The sequence below is a fragment of the Fistularia commersonii genome, chromosome 3 (assembly GCF_037954325.1).
Source record: "Fistularia commersonii isolate RoL2024-O1a breed Wild chromosome 3, RoL_Fcom_v1.0, whole genome shotgun sequence".
NCBI classification, from domain to species: Eukaryota; Metazoa; Chordata; class Actinopteri; order Syngnathiformes; family Fistulariidae; genus Fistularia; species Fistularia commersonii.
In genome coordinates, this window is record NC_141286.1 from 5815901 (window position 1) to 5831669 (window position 15769).

Genomic DNA, 15769 nt, shown 5'->3' on the forward strand with positions numbered 1-15769 from the left:
AACTGACAGAACACCTATAAAGCGAAACAGCACGGCGGAGCATTGCACGGGAGTGCTACTACACGGGGGTAACGCGGTTAGTGACGGGATCTGCCTTTTGTGCTCTCGTTCCGTTTTACTGCACCGGAGTCCCGCCTCCCCCTTTTTTCGTAGGCAAAAGTCAGCCCACGACAAACGTCAGTCACCGCCTCCGGCCTCGCTGCCGACGTCACCCAACCCCTCCGGCCCCTCTCCCGCACCGCAGCCGAAGACGAGTCATCGCCGGCCCGCGATCGCCACACTCCGCGATCACGGTTTACGTAACAGCGAGCGGAATGGAAGAGTTTACTAGGAAAACAGATTTATACCACACACACACACACACACACACACACACACACACACACACACACACGCTCAAGGAGTCACACAGTCCATGCAGAACAAACGCATCAACACCGACTACTGCTGCATTCAGTTCCTGTCATTGATCCATCCATCTATTTATCCGTCCATCCATCCCCCTATTCATCCATTCATCCGCCCGTCCATACATCCGTCCGTCTGCCGGTTCATCCATCCATCCATCCAACTGCTGCAGCTGCATTCAATTCTTCCATCTGCCCATCCACCCATCTATTAGTCCATCCATCTATTCATCAATCTATCCATATATCCATATACCAGTCCATCCAACCATCTATTCATCCATCTGTCCATCCATCCCTCCTTCTATTCATCCACCCATCCATCCACCCCGACTACCACGTCTTTGGCATGTAGACCCAGTGGTATACAGATGTATGGTGATACCTGGAGCAAAAATCTTAATTATATGCCCCCCCCCCAAAAAAAAAAAATCATGACAAAGGAAAACACATTTTAAATGTATAAAGAAGGATGAAATATCCGAACTAATTCACTGTTTACCCTTGTGAGAAACTCGTTTTAAATGATCGCTCCTGTGACATAGAAGACCTCAGATATGTTTAATAAATTTTTAGCTTTGAAAATTACTTTTCACGTCATGTGACTGAAAATGCGATTGAGAGCAGTAATTTGTATGAAATGCACAGCGTTGAAAACATCACACATAAATCTTGTTAAATATCACCCAAAAAAAAAAAAACAATAAAAAAAGATAGTTACCCCTGATCTAGAGCTATTCACTGCCCCTAATAGGTAAAATAACTAATCTAGATGCACAAAAAGCTGAAGAAAAGATGAGATATGATTTGAGGGTATGTTGGGACAAGTACCATTGTATCTAGACAGGAGGGGTACAACAGGTTAAAGGAATAAAAGGCTAATAACTACCTCTGCAGTGTGGTGAGACTCCAAAAATTGATTTATCACGGCTTAAATTTTAAAATTACTATCTCATTTCCTTCTCTGATTGAAATGCCCCCATCCAATGGATGCCCCCGGGCCAAGACCTGGATGTTTTTTACTTCATGTATTTCAAACATAGGCAAAATGGGACACGCGTTGCGTCTTTTGTTAATCTGGGACAAGAGATGATTGCACATTCCTAAGAAGGGATGATGAAATTGGCCGCAACAGTTGTTTATATGAGTTAATTTTCCTGGGTCAAAGTACACCCGCTGGATGGTTTTCATTTCAGGGCCCTATTTGTGTCTGTCACCTCTGGCCAAAATGACACTAAATACTGTCGTATATGTAACACGTCTTCCTTCTAATGTTATCGACCTGTATTTATAAAGTTGTTAAGTTTGAGGACCATGTACAAAAGACATTAATTGCAAACAAGGAGGTAATTTTTTTTTTCCAATTACATTCCTCTTGTAACGTGGATGCACAATGTTGGATACCGCCATTCAGTACAAATATTACTCAGGAGTATGTATACCTGAAATGACTAATGTGTCCTCAAAAGAGGCGATAATGCCAGCGACAGCAGTTGGAAGTAGATATGGTTGCCCTGTTGTGGAACTCAGTGACAACTTGTTTACTGCCTCCTCTTCCAGGTAGAACAAGCTCATTGCTCTCTACATAAATAATTTTATAGCCCGCTCAGAATCTCCTGGAAAGTCAAATATAGAACTAACACAAGGGTCTTGGTCGCTTTTACAATTTCACAACTACAGTCAAATAAACATGGATGATTAGAGGATGCAGGGTGCTAATTATGAAAGTAAACTATTAAGAAATCGAAATTACCTTTAAGATATCCCTCCCTTCAATAACTGGATGGCATGAGGCTATTTACATTCCCCCATCTAAAGTATTTACAGTATTTACTTAAGTCACATGACTTGTGCGCTTCAGTTGCCATAGTTACATTTATTTGCTACTTGTAGTATTTGCTATCAGCTTCTAATAGACAGGACAAAGGGAATACTGAAAGTAATGAGCTCCTGGAAGGAAGATGACAACAGTTTTTGACTTGAAAGAACGAAAGGGTGTCAGTGTACCTGATACGACCTGATACGATCAAATTTGCCAAAAGATCATATGTGGCAAAAAAAATGAAACCGCCGTAAGATCTCTTAATCTTGTCGCATGCAACTATTGCTGAAAGGGCTTTGGAATAAAAAAAAAAAATCAGAGAAATGGCAACAAGTGGAAGTTGTCAGAGTACAACTTTGCCAAATGACATTGCTTATTTAATGTTTGCCAGTTTTAATTCATTCATCATCTATACTACTTATCCTGCGCTCGGCATTTCACGATATTGGAAAGTATCCCAGCTGTAAATTGGGGCCAGAGGTTTCCCCCTGGACGGGTTCCCAGACGATCACAGGGGCCACATATAGAGACATACAACCATTCACTCTCATTCACACATCAGATGAACGTACTGCATGTTTTTGGAATGTGGGAGGAAACCGGAAAACTGGGAGGAAACCCCTGCAGATACGGGAAGAATATGCAAACTTCACACAGAAAGGATCAGGATCGAACCAGAAACCTTCTTGCTGTGAGGAAGAGGTTCTAACCACTGCAACACCTACAGCCACTGTGTCCAGTTTGTTCAATCTTTCCTGAAAAACACTTTGGACAACTTCATGCTTTTCAGTCAACATTAACTGTGCCTTCTTCCTAATTTCCATTAATCATTTCACCTCTAAAAGTACCTGTAAGTATTTTGGAGAAATATTCCATTGACAGAATTCATAAGTGGAAATGGGGCAAACACTTAGGGTATTTTTTTTTCCTTGTAATATTCCTGGTATGGTAACTCAATTTTCTCAAAAGCATCCTTGGATGAATATTTGAGAGCAACCTCAGGCTAAAGTGGTTTTATGCAAGCGTCCACAGACACTTTGGAGGGAGCAAAATAGAACAGCACTTCTGTCATCAATCTAAATTCTGCTGTGAAAAAGCACCTGCGGATGCTTGCGGCTCAGGAATCAGAAATATACTTTCATTCTGCTACTGAAAATAGGACACCGAACACATGTAGATTCTTAACTTCGCATTATCATGCATGGGAATGGGGGAAAAAAGTATTGGGTCCAAAGTTGTTACATGGGATTTCGCAAAAATACCACTCTTTTATTCCTTTTCTTTAAATTATCAGCAGCTGATCGAGTCAATACACCAAATTCGAGCTGCAATTGTGAACTGCACAATGCGCAATGCATCTAATTTTAACCGAACCGATATAGAAGGCAAAAGTGCAACGTGTTCCAGGCAGTCATCCCATGACCCGTGCTCGTGTGTGTACACAACAAATAGCCAAGGAACACATCCCATCACCAGGGTAGATGCGTACGTTTATCGCCGCGTAAATCCTTCACGTGGAAAACTACAGCGCCGCTAGAACGGGGTAAAGAATCAATGATGGTGTGCTGACATCTGATACTGTAACCTGCGTAAATGGATCAGAGGAGGCGTCAGAGAGGTTCTATCAGACAGGGACTTTAGGATAAATGTTTCGCAATTGATTTCAATTAGCTACTCAGACCACAGCAGGCTTTTACGTCTTCATCACAGACACAGAATGTTTTCTCAGTGTTTGTGATAGGAGTTATTTGGCCCACATTCTTAGGAGGTACATGACGTTTTGGAACATTGCAAAAACGTTCATGCTAGAAAGCTATCACCGACTCCATTCAAGAATGCCGGGAAAGTTCAGAAGCGGGAGGGCAGTCCAGTTCCTGCGTTGCTGCTCTAGGACAAAATGTTATGTTCTTTGCGACTAATACAGAAAACTGTGCAAACAGCTACCGTGCCTTATTTTGATTCCGTCCGTATCACCATAGTCATCAGATTGCATTTCAAGTAATTCAAAATCAAGGTCAGCTAAATTATTTTTATCTGGTTTTGGTTCATTTAAGCCATAATAATTATCTTTTTTGTGCTTGTATCTAGAGCATGACTGTTTTTATCAACACGCCTTTTATGATGTTAAATAATACCAACACAAAAAAAAATTCAAAATATCAGTACTTAATAAGTAAAAAAATATTAATTTAAAAAAAACCTTTTAAGTCATACTTCACTGGATGTTTATTGCGGTCAAGACCACAATAGTTATTTGTTCTAAGAATGGAGGACAGCTTATTAGGATATTTTGGTTATTTCCAAGTTACCTTTCTACATAACTGATTAAAAAAAAAAAAAAATCAGATCTTAAAATGTCTTTTGACGTAAGTACTGGCATAATGTTGAATTTGCTGCAGGACATTAGCTTGGTTTTATGTTTGACTCTTTAATGACTGACATCAAGTCTAATGTGCCGAAGAGGTTAAGCATCTATGAAAGTCTATTCATACATTTTATGAGATAAAATAAGCTCTAATATAGCAATATTTAAATGTCAATGATGCACTGAAATCATAAACGCATGCACCCCCCCCCCCCCCACACACACACACATACACACACTAACTATGAGTACATTAACTATTAGTGCATTTTGCTGACAGTACGTATTATGTAAAGAAAACAACAGATTTTTTTTTCCTGATGACATTGGCTAATTTCAGTTGCCGGGCAATGTGACACTAACTGAGCCATCTCCATGACAATTCATCAAATTCCACCCACTGAGAAAGATTAGAAGTAGCCAAAGAAAGCTATGAATAGAGATCAGAAAGCCTTTCTATACATTTAAATGATTTTCCAAAACCGTTTTTTGAATAACAATCTCATAAGCTTGCAGCGAAAAAAAAAAAAGTCAAAATTCAATAAGCAAAACTAGCGGCTTTTGGTGGCTCACCATCCTTTTCATCATCCGCTGTGTTTGTGAGGCAAGCTTGTTGACAAGTATCAAGCCTGTTTTCGAGAATGTTAAATTACATGTTCAGGGGTTTCCAACACATAGTTTACTTAACTTGCTAAGGGCCACCCACGAAGATTAACAGCCTACAAGATATTTGCCCACCCACCATAGCATTCAATTTTCATTCTTTTTAATCTGCCAGAGACAAAGAGCCCCATGCAACCAATTATCTATTCTTTCTCTCCCGGTTGTTCTCAAATTCCTTGACCAAATCCTTTAGGCACCGTGAATGCTCATCTGCCATGTATCTCCGCCGAGTACATTTAATATTCCACCATAACGTCAGGCCTCGATTTGTTTTTTGGAGGCAATTGAGGATCGGGTGTGTCGGTCCTGCCGATAAGAGGCACATCCATAGGATTGGGAGAAGTACTGGGATGGCGAATTAAGCCGAATCTTACAACAACCTTTCATTCACACTTAATCTCTCAGGCTCCAGTAAACAAATGGCCGCAGAATAGATGGGTAGCGTGCCGGTGAGAGCTATCGTGATTGTGCCAAGCAGATTTGTTCTTGCTTTGTGTCTAGACTTTCTATAGAGTCAGACATATTTTTAGACTGCCCTACTCAGCCACCTTTGTCGAGCAGATTACGATTTGTTGAAAACACAAAGTCTGGCGTAAAGTTCTATTGCTTTGTTTTTGTGGCAAATAAGGGCCAGTGAATCAGCAGTTCACTTTCATAAGCTTTTGTTATGGGTCTGGTTGTGTTTGTGGGTCAGTGGCATGAATATTAGGACGGTCATTTCAACAAAGAGCGTGTTCTAAATTAAAGCTGAGGCACCACGGAATTATTTTTGAGTTTGTGGAGCATTAATATTTCCAGAGCCAAACTTCATTTATCCATGTGAATTTTTTGGTAGAGGGTTTTAGTAGCTTGAATCATTTATAACAGCTTCCCCAGAGAGGTTACATCACAAGGCCCTTTTTCTCAAATGTGTACTGCTCTAATCTGAATATATGATGTCCTCAAAAAAACAAGTGTGAGAATCTTGTCAGCAGGCTTGTTGTAGTCACAAAACAGAATATATGGACCACCATGAGGCACAGACAGCTGCTAGATTTTTGCTGTGAGTCTCTGAGATATTGCCAGGATTTTGCTAATCTGACTTATAATTTTGAGAGACAATTCGAGACTGGTATGAGTCTGACACCGTTGTGCCACAGAGGACCGCCTCTGGTAATTCACTGATTAATATATATACCCTTTCAAAAATATAGGTATAATCTCGTATGAAGGGAATACAAATTATGTGATTAAGTGGAAGAAAAAAAATGCCACAAGACGATCGGGAAAACTGACTCAAAACGGGTGGTATCTTGAGAATGCTGGATAGCTTGTGAACCCATCTGCGGGTTAAATAAGAGTGATAACTCTGTCTTCAGCTCTTTAAAAACATAACATTTCATCGGTCCCAGCAAATAAAAGCATGACTAGAACTGGGCATCTGCAGTAGTATCAACATGACTTAAGAACTTTATAAGAAATACAAGAAAGATGTGGCTAAATGCTTTTCATTTGTTAAATATCACATACCATCTCTTTCGTAATAGTCATTCAAACCATTTTGTCAGCTGAGTTGTAGTTGAGAAACGTATGGGTTCGCCAAGCGTGTCATGGAATGTACCCACCAGACCTGCTCTATGCTAAAGTACAATCTGCAGTGCGGTGAAAAAAACATGAATTTAACGTGTAACCCATTGTCACGCAGATGAAACATGGAACGCCCCCAACCCCCAGCCCCGTGCTACAACACATGTACACAATCCTATAAATTACATAAGAAAAAAATGTGACAAAAATCTAGGGACATATATTATTTCCATTGCGGGTTTACAAATGACACAGTACTTGTTCTTTTTTTTTCCTTCTTCCCCGACTAGCTTCTTTGTCAATGAGTAATTACATGCATCTAAAAACATCGAGGGTTGATTCACAGCTGGTGACACTCAAGGCCCGCTTCCTGTAAGGGTGTTGATGAAAGTCATATTTTGGCCTGCTGTACTTTGAAAAACAATACACAAGATATGTGATTTCATATCTAAAGACTATATTGAAAATAGTGTCCGTGCTATTAACAGCTCCTTAACCACAGCTCCCAACTGCAAAGAGAGTCAAGCCGAGCATTAATACACATTGTCACTAATTCCTACTTCCTCCCTTCCTCCCCTGCCTGCGCTACCCAAGTGGTTATCAGGACTAATCCACAAGGGAAGTGGGTCAGTTGCATTTTCTGCCGTGCTCAGAGGAAGCTGAAGTCAGTAATACTGAGTTCAGAGATGAGGTCAGCGCAGGCGGCTCATCTTAACTCCCTCTGAAAGGTGGATGCTGGATGAGGTCAGGTATCCATGGTTAAGAGCTCATTTGTCACATTACCATGGGGCCAGTGACGTACATCTAAATAATGACACGCTTATGAAGGCAAAAAAATAAAGCAAGAGTGGAGTGATTAAGAACTGATATTAGTGTGTGTGTAGGGGTATAATGCGTTCAGTTTTTTTTTTGTTTTTTTGCCAATTGTACAGGGAGAGTACGAGCGCACATTGAAATTTATTTAAACAACAGTGCCCCCGTTTGGTAGAAAAAGGTACTTTCTCATCCACGACGCACTGAGGAGCCTTACAAAATGAATAACTTTGCGTCCGCGGGGGCGGCAGCAGCTATCCAGCTCCTGGTTATTGATCAATTCATGAGAGAATGCTTCCAATTACAGAACACTAGACACTGTCTTACCGTGGATTCCCTGGTGGGAGAGTCGGACACGCCATTGCAGCTTGGCTCCCATGTCGAAGAGCTGTACGCTCTGCTGCTGCCGCTGCTGCTGAAGGCCTCCTTGGTAGTGCTCCGTGAGAGGGCCTCCTGAGTAGAGCTCCGCGACAGGCCCGAGTAGCCCTGGCGGGAAGTGGTGCCATACGAGTCGGAAACATCGCTGTTTCGACTGCGGTAACTCCGCAGGGCACTGGAAGAAGAAGCTGGAGAGGAGGAGGCATCGTTGAGGCTCAGCGAAGCAAGGTCCCTGCTTAAGTCACTCTGGGAGACAGATTTTCGTCGACTGAGCGAGATACTGGAGGCCACCGGTGAAGAGGAGAGGTAGCTGGACTGGGACGAGGAGGACGAGTAGCTATAGCCGCTATAGGCTGACCCTCCACTAAGCCCTGACCCCGCATAGCTCCTAACGGGAGTTCGGCTGAGGCTCTCACTGCGACGGCTAATGCTGCTTCCAAGGATGTCTGTGCGCGGGATGGTCCGGCCCCGGTCGCGGTCTGGGTCCGAGGAGGTGCTGTAGTTACGGCTGCGGGCTGTTGAGCTGTTCAGGTAGCTGGACGAGCAATATCCTGAGGAGTTGGAGGAGGATATGGGGGACTTGTAGGAGGACAGCCTGTCCCGGTCACTGTAGGAGCTAAGGCTTGGGGTTAGAGAGGAGTTGTAGGGGCTGAAGTGGCTTGTATAGGAAGTGCCATTGTAGCGCTTGGCGGTCGAGGAGATGTGGGACATGGTGGTGGTGGTGGTGGTGTCGCTGGTTTCTCAACCACAGGGAAGGAGAGCCTCTGGAAGACTGCATCGACTGCAGGCACAACAGAGACACACACTTAGTATAAGTTCATGACCTCCAATCAAATCAATACTTCCTCCATAGCATTAATGTCGAAAGCATGGATGACAAACTTTAGCACGGAACTGTCAACTCCCCGTAATAATCATATGTACAGTACATTACATTACTTTTAAAACATTTTAAACACCACATTTTCAAATATTATGTAATGTGTGTTTAGTGGTTTGTTTTATTCAAGGCACTGTTTCGAAGGATTTCAGACAGTTGTACATAAAAAAAAATATTGCTAGACTCCTTTACAAGGCAATTCAGGACTGCTTGGGTTACTGTTTATTGAAAGACGTTATCCCATATTTCCAAATTTTACACAATTACATTTATTTCTTTAAGTCTCTGGGTGAGGCAATCATGATATAAAACAATCTAAAGGAAAGATCTTAAGATGGTTTCAAGTTGTTTTTTCTATTGGGCATTTTCGGGTAATTATGGTCTGACTTTTGTTCTTACATTTTTAATTCACATTGTATTAATTGATGTTTTTCGAATGACACTTGAATGAGACTAAATGTCCTGTGTAAATTTGGCATGCTTGGTTGAAGGTCTTTGTGATCGAAAGCTAAGATATGTAGAAGGGCACTGGTGAGAGCACGCAGTTGCCAAGGTTAATGTAAACACTGTGGCATTTCTATGTTAATTAATATTTTGACAATGAAGGAAATTGGATTTCTAAAAAAAAAAGGTTTTAAACTGATATACCCAAAACAGTGGCTGCCTCTGCAGCAGTGAGTAAATGAAACTCAGTAAACAGTGATTTTTTTTTAAAGGGCACACTAAAGGGCTGCAATAATTTCAAATCTCACGGTTCTTATAATATTGATGTTTCGAAACGTAGTATTAAAGACCCACTCAGAATTGCTATCCGGATCTTTAAATGTCACGAAATTTATTTTTATCTTCACACAAATCTTTTCAACTTGTGTTAGCAAAAAGTGGCTTTTTGTTTATCCAGCTGTAATCTGAATCCATTGTGGCATTTTTAAATATTTGGCAAAATTCCTCAGGGTCCGCTGAAGTTATATCATGACTCTCAACTTTTAGATTTAAAAAGTAGTGAAGTATTCATAAAAACATTAGGTTAAGGAGTCTCTTCACTAATATAAACTGAAACTAACTGTGCAGTGATTGTATTTTTATCTAGGGCCTGAAGACAGCTACAGAAACATAAGCCCCCTTCATCCTTCTTATATATAGCTTTTATCAGACCCACTCTTGGGGTTTACTTGGCAGAGCAGGATGCAAACCCATAACACATCACAGTGAGTCCACATCATGCAACATTGAGGAGTGACACACAATTCAGGGGATATCTATGGCTTCAAATTTAGCACCCCCTGGCATGCCTGACGATGCTCTGTTTAGAAATGAGCTAATGCTATGGAAAATCTGAGCATCATTAATTGAATTTATTGTGATCCTAAAATCGGAGCAATAAATGAACACATGAATTCCGCCCTTTTTAAACGCGCAAATCTGCAGACCCCCGTTTATCATTAAAGCATGTGTCTCCCGTGGCTATGGCAAAAGGTTGCTGAAAGTAAGGCCGGCTGTGCAGCACAGTGTGTTCCTGTGTCGGACGAGGGCGAGGGACAGGCTCTTGTTCACATGCTCAGCGGCATCTGAATAAATAAACGTATCTGGTGTTGCTGATCCGTGTTGAGTTTAGTGTAGGAGGATCCTATTTCTTCAATCTGTCTTCTTGCGTCTCACTGCTCTCTTTCCTCACTCTCTGCTCTCACGCTGCCTCCTCTATGAGTGCATCTACCTCTTCCCAGAGTCATTTCCCCTCCTTCTGTCTTTATCGCTTTCTCCTTCTGCCTCTCTCTCTCTCTCTCTCTCTCTCTCCCCGACCACATGTTTATCAATAATTCAATATATGGATCTGGAGTAGGCAGACAGGCAGAATGCTGGAGACAAGCCAATGCACACTGCTGGCCAAAACACACAGAGGCAGGCCAGGCATGCTGGCCATAGAGCTAAGTACTGCTTGCCTAACAAAGTTTAAAAACACCCAGGACAAATATAGAGACAATAGCAAAATGCGAGGATTACATCTGAGAGTCATGTGTGAATCTGGAATAATAGATGAAAATGTTGCAGATTTTTCAGATCAATAGTGAACATCCACGAGTAGTGAGAGCCATGCCTTTGCGCTGAGCGCTGCATTCAGCGCAGGCTTCTATCGCTCAACAGATATGGAGGCGATAACTGAGTCTTAAACTATTTAGTCAGCATCACCACGGAAACCTCTGCGGCATTTGAACTCTTTCACCCGATTTAGATCGTCTCCGGTGATGTCGATGGTGTTTGCCAAGCCCTTGACTGACAGCTCTTTCAATTTAACTGTTTGTTTCTGCACACTGTTTAAACATGTATTTCTTTACTTTACAACAGCACCTTAGCTCTATAGAACTTTGTATAGGGAATGCTAAAAAACTTGAAAAGTCTACATGTATGTAAGTGTACATGCGAGTGTGTCTTTGTCCATCACTAGTGTAAAATGGGGTGTAATCTATCTGACAAGAATAGATATTCAGCTTTTTAAGACAACAGGTGGACTGAGAGAATAAAAATTCGAGGTAGCAGGAATAATGTGAGGTTTGACACCAAGTTAGGACTGTTTTATCTTCCAGCTACTTGTGATGACAATGTCTGGTGAGTGTAGTTTGTTGTTAATAAAAGTTACTTTGTGAATTGTCCTGGATATGAACTGTAAATATTATTACTCTTCTAAAGAGACAAGACGCAGGCCTGGTCTCTACATCAGAGAACACAATCATAATTCTCCATCCCTGCCTCTGTCAATTTATAGGAATTACCACATTTGAGCCGTAAAACTGAGAACAAATACATTGTGACACAAATAGAAATGGTGCCAAACCCCTTAAAAACACACCCACCATTTAAAACATGTGAAACCCAATCTGTTATTTATGTATAGCAGCTTATTTTATCTGCAGTTGGTTTCAAGCTGTGTTCGTATGTGCAAATAAGCTCTCGTGAATTACAATGATGTGCAAGCTGCTTTGTAATAGATAATTGCCGGCGTGTCGCTTCTTTAAAACATGGCGGGACACTGGGATGGAAAGGTAACTATAGGCCATCCTCATTGGGTTGAAGCGAGTTCAAGTGATCAACAATTCTGAGAATGTTGCCGTCGTGTCACAATTTTGAGGCTGGGAACAAAAATTTCAGAGACAAAGTTACAGATAACCCATCTGTCTAAATACTTCAACACTCCTCTTCTTTCATCACCTAATTTCATTTTAAGGGAAATAGCAATCACTTCTGAATCAAGAGTAATAGGATAGTCAATTTATCAGAGAGTGATTGCAGTGATAGTCTTCACTGTGATAATCTTGTCACAATGTGACCTGATATCATCAATTTCGAAACCCAATGATTGCTTTAAATGTCATTTGAAATTTTGCGTTGAAATTGACTGCTCATTTCGATATCATGAAATAAAGAATGACCCTCTATTTTGTCTGCGCTGCATTGTAGAGCCAGAGACCTGTCGGCCTGCAATGAGCTGCAATAAATGACTAAAATGTATTCTACACAACCTTCATCAACATACAGTACATTGTATCCTCATTCCAACAGTTTGAAAATGCTCTTATGAAGACATTGAGTACATTGATCAGGCTGTGTAATCACAATCTGAATTGCTGTGACATTGTGATTTCCAAAGCTTAACAAGCCAAAACCACTGTCTTCAAAACTGCTGGAGGCGGGAACTACAAACACAGCCTCTGTCAGGCCACAAAAAGCATCAACTGATTAGTGTTCTTACTGAGATTTGTTAGATCCAAATAGCATTAAAATAATGTTTTTATTGTAAACCATGAATAGTTGCCTTGTGACATCTGCTAGATGATAAGAATGTTTTTTTTTTAAACTTTGCAGCCCACACAAGAGTGGAATACGTTTTGGTTTTGCAAGAAAAAAAAAGGAAAACGCTGGTTGCAATATGTTACACAAGAACCGGTGAAAGCTATTGAAATATAGATTCATTTCCCGTCCAAATACCTGGGACGTCAGAGTCCCTGTAGGAGAGCGAGTAACACCTGCAACCGCCAGCGTTAAAGGCAGGGTCAAATGTTTCTTCTGACATCACTTCCTCTGACTGTCAAATCCTATCACAACAACAACAGGCTTCTCATATGAAACTGAGAATCATATCATTTTACTGACAGTACATGCAGTTTCTCATGTGGAGCTATCTATGAGTCAAACATAAGTTTCTATTTTGTTTAGTTTCTGACTAACTCAGTTATATTACATGTAAACACTTGAAGGTGTATTGATGCTCTATTGCTATAAAGCTATCTTATTGACTATATTGATTCAGACTACTGTGTTGCACTATATTGTTCTGTGCTGAGCTGTTGGCTTATATAGATTCATTTTATCTTCCTTGAAATGCACACCTGTGATTTTACACAACTTAAATTCGAACTCCAGTGACAACAAATACCAAAACTATCGCCTGGTGATCAGGAGTGTGAAACAAAATCAAACAGCTGCATGGAATAACTAATGGCACTGGCATCAATAGACCCTTATCTAATTCTATTCATGTCTGGATGTCAGCAAAGTGCAGTGTTTTTTTTTTTTTTTAACAAGACGCATTTTAGCCACACTCTAATTAATAATGTTCGTCTACTTTGTGCTCCATTCAATTTTTTTTAACAAGAATCTGGCAAGCAAAGTAGGGGCTGACGTTATTGACCTGAAGCTTCATCCAATGGAGGCTGTGTGGATCTGGCCCGGGCAGACTGGGTGGGCGAGTTGCTGGGAGCTAAGTACACATTCACACCCGTGGGAGCACCACCCCACTGCAGGGACGTGCGGAATTATTAAAATGATGGCAAACTATGGATTTTACTTCCAAGAGGATATATCTCCACGGAAACAACAACAACACGCTCTTTGAGGCATGTGCCTTACTCAGAGCAGCACACGCACGCACACACACGCACGTGCAAACGCACAAACACACACGCACGCACTCTGGCTACTCATTTTCGGCCTCCCTTGAGATTGCGCAAAGCAGCAGTTACCATAGCTACCGCAGCAACAAGTTGCATTGGTGTGCTTGCTGCCAACGCATTAAAGACCTTAAAGTACCAGCAGGCCATAATCCATTTCTAATTTACACATACACTTTGATGAAAACAAACCCAGTGAGCCTCTGTGGTATTGGGAAATGAACAAAAACAAAACAAGAATGGGATCAAATTTAAGAGGTCATACAGAAACAAAAAGAGGAGTATATCGTTGCGAATGAGCAGCACCTTGTAGACGACTAAATCTTTATTAAGAAACTTGTCGACGGAATGGCAAGTGAGCACACCGGGAAGGCTTTCGGCAGCAAAGTGGAAGGCAGATTTTAGCATGTGACTGCTGGGAATCCTTGGCAGAGAGCTGCCGAGATGAGGTTTCACTTACTGGGCATGTCTGAGAACCCCAGGCTCAAACTTCATCCAAGAACATCCCTACTACCTGGAAATGAACTCAAGACAAAAAAAGCGAACGAAAATAAACAAAGGAATGCCGCTAAGTAAACAGCAAGTAATGTTTTTTAAACCCTTTAGTTAACTGTATATATTTCAGCGACCTATAAAAGATCCACAGCAACAGCTTCAAATTGTTGTTGCCCAGGCCCATTAGCTCATCAAAGTGTACATCTGTTGAAAATCCATCATCGTAATGAGTCAGAGCTTACAGTACATATTGTCTCCACAGGTCTCCTGCTGGTGTAGTAGAGAGCAGACTCAATCTGTGTGTTAGGAGAGTGAGTGTGATGACGCAGGACACCTCAGCCACCCTGGGGTTATATTGCATGAATGCAATCTCAGGTGCTTTTCAGTTCGAGTGTGTTTGGCTTGTGTGTAGAGGAGACTGACTATATAAATATGTTAGCTCACTTTCACTATGGACAGAATGAGTCAAGTTTTGAGATTCTATGACAGACCAGGAGAGTCCGGTAAGCCTGGGTCGATGAAGAGAAAAACTGACTCATTAGCTTAGTATTTCACTCCTGCCAGTAACAAATAAAGCATATTAAGCACCATAGCGGGTTGATTGTTGATCAGCAAATGTTACAAAATTCCATTTCACCCATGTCCTGATTGAGCCTTGTGTTTTGATACACACATTGTTTTTTGTTCGTTCAAAGTTTCTAGAGAAAATTAGAGGAAGGGTGAGCGCATAAAGATGTTGACTCATTGCGATCGATGAAGATCAGCAATGATCCTCAATAGAGTCAATTCTTATGCTGACTTTGACATCCACAGTGAAAACTGCAGGTCAAACAAACACTTGCAAAGAAGCTTAGATGAAAACATGGTAGATCTTATAGGCCATAATGTGAGAAATCCACGTGGAGACTATTAAGGGGGGTCTCTGAGCCATGCTCGGCTTGTTCTTCCAGGCAGCTAAATATACTCTGAAATGTGAGCAGATAAGACGCTGCCGATGTCTGTGAAGGCTACACTGACGCCTCTCACTGACCTCCCTTTCATCCCACGACTAGTTGAAGCGCTGTTTCAAATTAAACCAAACTCAACTATTTAATCTCGCGGGCCATAGTTGGGCCACAACCACCATCTTCTAGCTCACGAAGAAGACTAAAAGACTTGAAGCAACACATCTAAATATAGAGTGTACTGCTTACACCTGCATTAAAAGACAAGTAAATTCAACCCAAAGTAGGTGATAACATCTGTAAACTCGAACACTTGGAGTGATTAAGAAAGCTAGAGGTAAGGGACAGTTATAGTTTGTCTTCTTAGGGAGATGTGCAGAACTGCACTAACTATAGAGGAGTCAAGTATATGAGCCATACAATGAAATTATAGAACAAGTAGTGGAAACTAGACTGAAAGGAGTCAGCAATTGTGAGCAACATTATGGCTACA

At 41.3% G+C, this 15769-nt stretch overlaps 1 protein-coding gene across 5 annotated transcripts in view; it reads right to left on the reverse strand.

The window, feature by feature from the left end:
- Window positions 1–15769, reverse strand: part of usp2a (ubiquitin specific peptidase 2a) — a 44086-nt gene that overhangs the window by 19445 nt on the left and 8872 nt on the right. For all 5 annotated transcript variants that reach the window (XM_086142592.1, XM_086142583.1, XM_086142610.1 and 2 more), the window contains one exon: window positions 7964–8795. In XM_086142592.1, the coding sequence (XP_085998718.1) occupies window positions 7964–8725 (762 nt within the window). In that variant the 5' untranslated portion in view covers window positions 8726–8795. The remainder of the gene's footprint in view (window positions 1–7963; window positions 8796–15769) is intronic.